General features: G+C 37.9%; 1 protein-coding gene across 2 annotated transcripts; it reads left to right on the plus strand.

Annotated features, from left to right (window-relative positions):
• Positions 1–3,106: 3,106 nt before the first annotated feature.
• LOC146551551 (uncharacterized) lies at positions 3,107–11,004 on the plus strand. 2 transcript variants are annotated; one of them, XM_085257072.1, is made up of 11 exons: positions 3,107–3,247; positions 4,346–4,640; positions 5,247–5,319; positions 6,766–6,870; positions 7,188–7,288; positions 7,398–7,499; positions 7,673–7,799; positions 7,891–7,995; positions 8,098–8,253; positions 8,379–8,500; positions 9,366–11,004. In XM_085257072.1, exons 1-11 carry the CDS (start codon positions 3,118–3,120, stop codon positions 9,505–9,507), a joined length of 1,458 nt encoding a protein of 485 aa, XP_085113198.1. In that variant the 5' UTR covers positions 3,107–3,117; the 3' UTR covers positions 9,508–11,004. The 2 variants fall into 2 exon arrangements, with proteins under 2 accessions (XP_085113198.1, XP_085113199.1); XM_085257073.1 differs by having other exon boundaries at positions 5,250–5,319.
• The last annotated feature ends 13 nt before the right edge of the window (positions 11,005–11,017 follow it).

Here is an 11,017-nt window from a genome sequence, read left to right on the forward strand (position 1 = left end):
CCCTTTGTATGTCTATGTTTAATGATTTCTTTGTTTGTTCATTTGTCCTGTTTTTGCAGTTTTCTTTCCTGGAAAGATCCAACATTTTTAAACAATCATAATTCTTTTGAAAAATAAAATCTTCTGCATACATTTGAAGCTATCAGACTCTGAGAGGGCCATAAATAAGGTGAGCTCTTGTCCCCACAGCGAAGCTTTGTACAGTATTTTCGGTACTTTCATGTAACTATTGGAGCTCTTTTATCTCTTGACGACTCAGCTCCTAGTTAGATATTTGTGTAAACAAATTTCAAGTTGTAAAAATACACCTCATACTCCAGAGAGTCAGTGGGTGTTAAATTGTATTTTCAGTCCATGCAATAATCTTTTACCCAAACAATCAGATTGATTCTATTAAAGCATGCATCAAATAAAAATGCAGACTACTTGTGACTGTTTTACCATTTACCTTTCAAGTTTGCCGGCAGTGAGGGGATTATCCAGATCGTCTGCTTGCTGTTGTGCACGCCCATGTTCATAACAGCTTTCTCTCCATAAAATATTTGTAATGGAAATTTCCTCAAGGTTTGCAGAATTAGACACGCCGACTGTAATTAGTTGAGGTAAACGGTTTGCAGCAAGCAGCATCAACAACTGCAGGAAAATTTAAAAATTTGAATGCAGGCAGTTTCATTGGCTCACAGAGGCAACTGTAAAGTGTGATGGCGTAACAGAAAGACTGAGCACCATCAATTGGGTGACTGAAAAATAAATAAAGGGAGCTAATATTTTACAAGATTATTTGCACATTATAGAGTAAGCTAAAGAAAATTCAGCCTCGTGTCCAATGTAGATACAGAGTAAACACATTAAATATCCTCCTGGACAAGGAGGGCTGCCATAAAGAAAGTAAATAATGTATGGTATGTATAAAGTAAATAAAATACCTTTTAAAATACCTATATTCATGCAAGACTGATATGATTAACTATAACTACTGCTTCTCTATAAATTGAATTCCTTTATTGATTCATAATTAAGCCCTTTCAAAGCAATTTTTAGCGAATATTAAAAATAACACTGATCATCTCGTTTACAGGCATTGTTCTTTTGGAAACCATTCCTGTGGATGTTCCTTTGACTCACAACAACTAGTTAAAACTGTTGTATTTGTTGTACTGTTGGGAGACGGTTTTCCTGGGGAAATTCCACTCCCAAGTCCACTCCTAGTCTCTCTCTCACACACCTCTCATCCAGTTGCTGACTTTCAATTCATCATCAAAATGAGATACAGCACTGAGGAGTTGTACTTTGTTGCAAACAATGGCAGTGACAACAGTAATTTTTTAATATAGCGCATTTCATTACACTTAACATAAAACCTAAAAACCTATGTAGGTCTACTATGCCTCAAGGCAATGGAATCAACAAAAGGCACACAGTGATTAAATATCAGCCTGTGAGAATAAAGAGGTTCTGAGTTTGCTTTTGAATGTAGACACGGCTCTGTTTGACCTCACGTCAGCAGACAGCTCGTTCCAAAGGACAGGAGCACAGTAACTGAAAGCACCAATGCACTAATTCTGGTTTAAAAGAGCTGCATTTGTATTAAAGATAGGTAAAGAGTAACAAAGAACACATCCTCAAGGATCCACTGTTCGAATTTTGATTTCTGCAGATCTAAAACTACTGAAATACAAACACATCTATCCTCATTGTGATAAAAATCAGTTAAGAACCTGATCTGTTAAACCAACTAAATCATGAAACCTTTGAATGCTGAGAAAATAAAGATCTGAGACAGGGCTACAGTTACCACTTAACAATTGATTTAAGTTTTTATTTTATTTTGAAATTGAACAGTGACATGTCTTCGTTGCACTTTCGTGTATCTCGTTGACATTACATGTACATTATCTTCTACCTGTATGTTACATGTACATGTATGTATATTTCATCTAAGTGTACATTATGTCTATGTTATGTCTACATTACAGGTGCACTTACCTTGTTGACGTTACATGTAAATTCCGTGTACGTACGTATGTACGTACGTACGTATGTATGTATGTATGTATGTATTTCGTGTACGTTGTTCGGCTTAAAAGTGAGGAAGTGTCCCGGGATGACCCGGTGTGGGAAGAAGCTATTGGTGCACCGTTTTCATGCTGATGTTAATGCCAGACGCACTAAGCAATTTATCTGTAGCTTTGTGTGGACTGCCATTTGCTGTGGTTCCCAAAAACTTCCACGTTTGCAATAATATCACCCACAGAAATTTCACAAACTCACTTGTTGTAATGGTGACACATTATAGAACGCACTCAAATTCACTGAGCTCTATAGTCTTTCACAAATATTTGTAAAAGCAGATTGCAAGCCAGGTGATTTTATACAGTTTTAGGGCCAAAAACACCTGAATTCAAAGAGGTGTGACCCAGTACTTTTGTACATATAGTGTACCTGTTGCCATATTTTGTCAGCTACTTTACAGATTAAAAATGTCTGTTATGTTCAACATAAATCAGTACTGCAGTTTTACTTTACTTTGCATGCCTACACATACACACATTTCTTTTTTTTCTTTTCACTCTGACTCATTACATTGGCATTGATAGTTATTTATAGACAAAGTCCTAAGGGCAGAGCCAAAGAATGTCTCCAACTCACTTTCCTGCTGTTGCTTTTTTAAGGTTACTACATAATTGTAGGTTGCATATGTAATAAGTACACACAGTATTCTTTGACTGATTCTTAATGAACAGATTTCATGTAGTTTTCATGTGTGCAAGTTAAAGTGGGACTCGTTTTACACTGTAGTACAACGACTCATTCAGCAATGTGTAACCACAGTGTTCACACTTTAACCCCCCAAAGCGATATATTATTTAAATGTTAGGATGTTTTCACAAATTTCACAAAAGTTAGGACAACAGGCTTTCTTCGGCGAGTTGTAGGTATTATTGTTGTTATTATTATTACACATTGCATCATTGCTGTTAGGATGATGTCAAATGATGCAGAAACGAAAGCATTTTGTACAGTCGCAGTGATGCTACGGGAAAATCCCTTCGACTGCTTTATAAGCTCCACACCACACAGCGCTGCCAGGAGTGCATTACTGAAACGTGACACTGCATGTGTTCGTCTTTGCTAAAAGAGCGAGCAGTTAAAGTCGATATGAAGAAGATTTTCAGCAGAAAGAAGAAGATTCGGATGAGTGAGGGCAAGAAACCCTTAATAGAAAATAACAACAACATACAAGACGGTAAGAGCGCTTTACTATTATTACTGTGGGAATCCTTCATCTGTATAGTTTATATGTAGCAAGGAATAATAACTGGAATCATCCACGGACTGGCTATTTTATATTTGTTTGAAATAATTGCTATTTATTGATTGATTGTTACTGATAGGCCATTAACTCAGAAATAAAAACTAGTTTAACACACGAGCAGCACAAGCTGTTGCTGAAGCGGCAACAAAGTAACGTTGCAATATTTGCATATCAGCGCAGCTTAGCCTCAGGTATGCAGGGTATTCCCAAACAAACCAGAACAAATATGTCCCAACATGCATTCCCAAGTTAATATCGATAAGTGTCGAGGCTTCCAAGTGCACACTTAAATTTCATCATAAGTGCTGGTTTTACTTCCTCCTATCCGAAAACAAAGCGAATTTTATGTTTGGATATGATTAAGTGAAAAAACATGCACTGTAGCCAGAAACTAGCCACAAGCTACAAGTGGAATGTCAAGATTAAAGGAAGTAGACAATAAGACTCATAACCAATGGCATCAGGTGACTATCACCAATGTTAACCCTCTCGAGGCAGGCGTTGCCGATTTGCGACAGTTAAAAACTAACAACCTGATTACCCCACATACATATTTTATGAGTTTTTTTTACTCAGAAGTACCACTGCAGGACTTGGTTGTGCATCAGCAACAAAAAACTTAATTTGAGCCTGAGAGGGTTAAAACTGACACCTATTAGTCCTTCTCAAAGGGACCAACTCAGTGGTAGACACTGTTGTCTTGATGGAAAAAAAAAATCACCTGAGCTCAAATGGAAAGAGCATCAGGAGTAAGGATGAGCTTGATAAATTGCTTAGTCTCTGGCATTTCATTCATTCACAATTACATCACCCAGGCTTTTAGAAGCTGGCAAACTCTGACAGGCTCATTGTCACATATCTTGGCCGAGTCACAGCAAGAATTTTACCTTACCTCGTCTGACACGGCGCCCCTTTTTATCAGAAAAAAAATAAATAAAATATAACCCCTTCATTTGGCTTGGATCAAGTCAAAACATGAAACAAATGTAGAGTTCACATGTTTGTTTGTTCTTTCTGGCTCTTTCATAGGACATGACTGTGCAGGTCATGGGTGTGAGAACCCTTTGGCCCAGAACTCCTTTAACTCTGCAGAGGAGCAATCCATGCAGAGACAACAAAGCAGCTCACTTATGGATCTCATTCAGTGTCTTGGGGTGTCCTCTGAAAGCCTTTACAACCTCATAGAGGCTAATTTGGGACAACAGAGTGTCATTGAATGGTCCAACCCTCAGACATTCAATATCCTGAACAAAATGCTCCAGGAGATCAAATCTGTCAAGCAATGCCTGCAACTGATGGACTGGGTCCAACATAAATATCCGAGGTATTTATGTGCCAGCTTACCTTTTTTTGTTTAACTAGCCACATCAGCTCAGTGCTGTTGTGTGCATTTGTACCTTTAAATATAGATTTGGTGAAGATCAAACCAATGACGCACTTGGATGTTAAGCTGGTTGTTGGGTGTGTCTTCCAGCCCAAATGAGCATTTTGAATGGTCAGTAAGACCTAAGTAACTATATAACAACCAATCTAGTCACCATTCACATACATCTATGAAAACTAGCGTTCAAATTTATAGTTAAGCACAAAAGGTAAGAAAAAATATGAAAAACTATGATCATCACTTCTAGAGCTCTCGGATTAATTCAGAGTGTTATTTCTGTTTTATGTGTTCAAAATTTAAGCATAAATACAGAGATTTGCTATAAAATCCTGGCATATAGCAAACTGGTTCAGTCTGCTTTTATTCATTGTTATTCACAATATCTTCAACCTGTTATTTCAAAAACAGGGAATTAAAATGTTAAAGCAGGTTTCATCATATCAATAGGGAATTAGGATTGAAAGCATTTGTCTCTTGTCTGAATGTTAGCTGTTAACACATGCTGGTGCTCACTTCTGATGTGGGTATTTTCTGGTACTTTCCAAGCAGGGAGTCTGACCAAAAGCTGTTCTGTGAATGGAAAGACAAGGCAAAGGAGAAGCTGCTTCAAAGTGTGCAGGTAAGAATACCAATATAACTTATCATACATTTTATGAGCCAGACAATCTTTGGTGACACACACACACACACACACACACACACACACACACACACACACACACACACACACACACACACACACACACACACACTGATATCATTCAAGGTTGTTTTCTACACAGCCTCTGTGTAGTTAGGTGTGTCTTTACAAATACTATTTGTTTTTTTTGTTTTTTTTTAAATACCCAAATATCAGGTATATTCAATATAAGCATCAGCATTAAGCATAATTAACCATCAGCAAAATCACAAATAAATTATGATTTTGTGTTTTTCCAAGTCTTGTTCAAAAACATGTATAATCATGTGTTGGTGACACATTTCTAATGCTTCACATTCCTGACACTATTATGCCAAGGTCAAAGCTAGATCATGTCTACAGACACAAAATCAAAACCTTTTCACTACACAAATCACATTTCTCATTTAACATATTGACCCAACTTGTATTTTGAGTTATGTTTGATTAAAAATAATGATGATTAGCAAACGCACACAAACTCTGTTTCCGGATGTTTAGCCTTTTCTCAGATGTAGTGAGAGGTAAGCCAGTGGGACTTCAGTCTCTATCTGTCCCACCTCTCTCAACACTTCTCACGCAGAGGTTGTTATTGTGTGCCAGTGTAAACCACAGCTGTGGGACCAAGTTATTTCCTGGAAGTGTAACACTTTCCCCACAATCCCTTTGGTGGCAGTGTTGCTCTTTGGTTTGAAAGGTGTGATCAACCTCAGGCCTTAACCAGATCAAAGAACAGATGCATAGAAGTAGTTGAGAAAAAAAAAAGCCACAATCTCAGCCCCTGTTCACAAGTAGACTGGCTCATGATCGCCATATAAATGAACTGGAAATGAAAATGTTTCTAAACGCAGTATTTGCATTACTTCATTGAGTCTTCTTTGAATATGAGTTAGTAAGCAAAGTGGTTTATACATTTTAAGTATCTGTAGGAGTCATGCAGGTACTAAAAGTGCTCAAAGTTGACTTGACTTTCTGAAACTTCAGCCCAATCAGATGTCACAAGAAGAAAAGGAACAGAAACACTGTTACAATCATCTGTAAGAAAAACAGGCCAGACAGTAATCTGATATCAACAGCCTGCTGGGAGAAAGTGTCACTCAGTAAGTCTGTCAGATCCCTCAATGACACATTTAAATGAAAGCAACAACGTCCATCCTCTCAGCAGTACAAATGTACAAAATAGAAACCAAACTACTCTGAACCAAAATGGCCACTAGAGTTAACCTCAACTGACATGAGCAAAATTGGCCTCAGGGCTCACTTCATTAAAAATATGCAAAGTTACATTTCTAGTTTGGGACATGGTGTTTCCCTGGTAGAATCTCAGATTGTATGCCTGATAGAAAGTAAGCTTACAGTCTACTTCTGTGTCGTTTTTGTCCACAGAAAGAGATCAGAGAGTCGCTGGACAAAATCCTGCAGAATGAGACCGGCATAGCTCCAAACTGCATAGAAGAAGATTATGTTAAACTTTATGTGGACACTATCCAGGTAAGAAAAATGCTCTTCAGCAGGAGCGTCAGATGAGTTTTATATCATAGGTCACATACAGGGCACTTTTTGTCAGTCTAATGAAGTTTATGCATTTAGTCCATGAGTTAGCTGAAAATACAATGTTAACAGTATGTCTCAGTTTTTCTGCATGACAGAGAAATGCTGTTGTAGTAAATGACAGGAATGCTAAAAGTTTTCTGTGAAATTATAGAAAATGTTCTGTTAGATCATTGCAAGGAAAGTTTATTTGAAATTTCTGTTGTAAATAGTGAAAAACTGTTAGTGACCTATCATATCATTTGTCCCTCTTGAAGTGTATTAATGCCGTACCCAGAGAAGCACAAAAACTCCTTCCAGAACTGCACGATGAAGTGCAAGAAATTTGTTTCCAAGAGTTTCGAACATTTGTCAAGAGGTGAGTCTTTATCTTTTCTTCAGAAATAGGTGATTCATCACGTCTGAGATTTTGAGATTTGATGAAACTCATGTTTTTTTTTTCACTGTGTATTCTCTTTGGTTTGTAGGTACAGTGAAGAGCAGTATGTCGATCTTAAAAAACGGGCACAAACTGACAACCCAGAAACAATACACTTCCTCAAAACACTGAAAACATGTAAGGAACTCAGGTGAGTGGTTTCTGTGTTTCTGTGGCAAATGTTAATTCAGTTTCTTTGAGCCCTATAATTGAATCAAAATACTTATTCACCACTGGATATCTACTTGAAGGCTTAACATGCTGTAGAACATGATGATCAAAGCTGATGCCTGTTTTATAAATATTTTATGCTGTTTCTTTCAGGAAGTATGCTCAGACGATTGGTACGGGAGTCACACCTTCTCTTGTCAAAGAAACTGTGGAAACACTGGAGAACCTGGAGCAGTCTACTTTAACATTCCTGATGGAAATTATAACTGTTATTGCAGAGGTATCTATCCATCCTAACCACAGATTAAAAAAATATATATATATAGGTAAATATATTTTCTTCTATTAATACGACATTTTCTGTCCGGCAGAACCACTTTAAAGATTTCTTCAGATCGGGCAGCAACTTGAACCACTTTGTTTACAGTGTTTACAGTCATTTCCCCACACTGCCCTATGTTATGGATGAGAAAAAAGTAAGAAAATTCCCAGATGTCAAATATACACAAATTTACCTGTAGTTGTTTTTTTAAACCGATTCAGTCAAACTGCATTCATGTTGTCTTTATGTGTCTCAGGAGGTGGTGGATGAGGCCTATAAGATCATCGCCCGCACTTATGTCGAACATCTTATAACAAACAAGCAGAGAACCCTGAAGGGCCGATGGGCTCCTAATATTGGTGAACAAATACATGAAGATGCAAACCATCTTCACAAGAGCATTTCACTCTTGGTGAGATCAACAAGTTGCAAACAGTCTGCTTATTGTTATGTGAATGACGTTTTACCAAAAGAGCAACTGGAAAAAAATCTTAACCTTGACATGAATTCCTGTCATACTTTTTTGTGATTTATCAGGCTCCCGGTGTCCACGAGTGGCGCAAGATGATGCTGGGCATCCAAGAGGTGTTGGACTGCACATCCATTGATGCACTGAAGATAATAATGGCACGTCTACAGCAGGACTATTTCAGAAAGAGGTAAAATGATCTCTTACCTGTATCAATACAAACATGTTTACACACCTTCTCAGTAAAGGCCTCAGCCTCTCGCTGATAGGAAAGAGGGTGCTGCATCGATAGCCTCCTTCTGACTGCTCTGACCAGCAGATTTCTGTAGTTTCCTTCAGAGACACAGACTTATTTTCAAACTGTAGTGCAATTTGACACATGCTGGAAATGTAAGTCAAAGTACGCTTCTTCCATGTTATGAGCAAACTATGGGCAACCACAGCAATCTGCTTGCAACCAAAGCAATTGCAAGGACAGGAAGCAACATCCCTGACCAACTGGTTGTGAAACCCATTTTCACCAAGAGACCATGGGATCACTAAGAGCCCTAAGGATTTTTCTTGATATGACTATTTCACTGCTGTAAAACAAATGTAAATATAACTATAGATCATAATTAGGAGCTTCCATAGATAACCTATTTGATCGAGCAGTCAACAGTCTCATTGCTACACTCCCCTTGAAAATGCACACAAATTTGTGCTTCATTCAGTCGTTTTTAGTAACGTCTTACCAGCTTGCACGTGTAAAACACACTTCCCCAGCAGAGCAGCTATATTCTCAATTCGTCAAACATCCCTCATGTCTATTTTCTGGATGCAAACACTTGGCACAAAACAGTTGTGCGCAGTTTAGCTCATCCTTCCAGATGACAGTGTGCAAAGAGGTCATCAAGGAAAACATCTTTTCTAGATGCCTTATTTTATACTTTTAATCTTGTAAATATTGTTCTTCGCTGTATAAAAGAAAAGAAAAACTCTTTTAAATGAATAGACCTGTCTAACAGAATAATTTATGTGTTACTAACTCTGTGGGGTTTCTTCTTTGACTACAGTGAGGACTTCAAGTTCCTGAACAAGTTGCTGAAGTGGAAGGGTCTTTCTAATGGCGATGTCAACGAGGTGCTGGACGCTCTTCCCGGCAGTGAATCCAGACCTATTTGCAGGTCCTGTTTCTCCTGCCTTACCTGCTGGTGACGGCTTAGTTGGGCAACACGGGATGAAGCGCAACAAAAAGATCAATGCTGATTGTTACATGTTTGTTTATGAAACATAAAAAAGACAGCAGGTGGAGTTTGGCTGCGGGAGCATTATAAGCTGTGCAATTTCAAATGGCACAAAAAGGTTTTGGTGAAAGAGCTTTTTAGTGACATTTAGTAGCAGCAAAATGTGTGTTTTTTACTCTTACTCTGTATTACAGTAAACAACAGTAATGGTTGTTTATGTACTTGAATTTGCTTTGTTTACTGAAGTTAGTGAAAGAAATGTTTAGATCATGTTTTTAAAAAATATTTTAATATTTATTACATTTTATTTATGAAGGTACAAACATACATTTCTACAGAGTGAGGCGATTTAAAAGCCCACCTATTATTCCGTTATCTACACTGAGACTGCTCCTGCCTTGTTAATAAACATGCAAAACCTCATTGTCTGATAATGAAGCACAAGCTCCTGGGATTATTTCTACTGCCTAGCAAGCTGTAATATTACAAATTCCATTAAAAATTCTCAAAAAAGGAGACAAATGCTCACACACAGGTCCCGTTTAATGACCCGAAGTAGCAGATGAGTCATATGAGCATGAGCTGCCTGTGTAAGTCATCACTGCCCCCTGATGGGGACTCACTTCCCCAGCCTAAACTGCAATTTTTGCCACTTCAGCTTTGGCCTCATTTTTCTGCTGTTGACAACTACTTACAACACACACACACACTTCCTAAACTGCTAATTTTGAACAAGAAAAACAAGGAATAATTAAAAATAGATATGATGAGTGTAAAAATATAACACAGGCTGAATGCAACACAGTTGCTACAGTCCAGGCTGTGAAGTAAAGTTACCACAAAGCTGTAAGAGTGTGCATGTGCAGGTTAATGGAACAGTGAAGGCATAACTGCAGCTGTGTTATTCCCTTAAACGAACGTGTTGCTTAGATGTAATCTTTGGGCATCTAGAAAAATTGTAGATTTCTTTCAGTTGTAACCTTTGACCCTGGCTTCTCTGACAGACACGATGGAAAAACAATCTCCAAGGAAATACCTGAGTCTGTTGCTAGAAAGCCATGATCCATAGAGTAAGCAGTCAGCAGACTAGTTGATAGGTTCCTGTAATGTCTCAAATGTGTCTTATACTGTTTCCAGGACATGGGAATGTATGGTTTTGATGCAGTTTCTTTGTTCTATTTCTGTTGAAGAAACCTGACTTTTGTTGTCCTTAGTAATTCTGAATTTTCTTTGAACTGTGTACTGTTCTTCAGATTATGTGCCTTCTACACAAAATCTCAACGTTCTGAAATTGCTTTTATCTTTACCTGCTACTTTGCGTGAACCTCCTCCATCAGCTCTGGTTTATGGTTTTTCGTTTTAAGCCTCTCTGTTCAATGACTTTTCTTCGTGAAAGAAATGATTCTGTACATTCCCACGATCGTTCTGTTGCTAAAGACTGACTGTGATGAATAAACTTCAATTTAAAAACAAATGACAGT

This window comes from Mchenga conophoros, linkage group LG19 (genome assembly GCF_057382185.1).
Source record: "Mchenga conophoros isolate Kocher_MC1m ecotype Shallow Benthic linkage group LG19, M_conophoros_male_GT1.1, whole genome shotgun sequence".
NCBI lineage: Eukaryota > Metazoa > Chordata > Actinopteri > Cichliformes > Cichlidae > Mchenga > Mchenga conophoros.

Bases quoted from the DNA above. Each gene is read 5' to 3' on its own strand.
- LOC146551551 (XM_085257072.1), top strand. From the start codon at position 3,118: ATGTGTTCGTCTTTGCTAAAAGAGCGAGCAGTTAAAGTCGATATGAAG. The intron at 4,641-5,246 runs GTATTTATGTGC...GTACTTTCCAAG, and splicing joins GTCCAACATAAATATCCGAG to CAGGGAGTCTGACCAAAAGC. The intron at 7,289-7,397 runs GTGAGTCTTTAT...TTTGGTTTGTAG, and splicing joins TTTCGAACATTTGTCAAGAG to GTACAGTGAAGAGCAGTATG.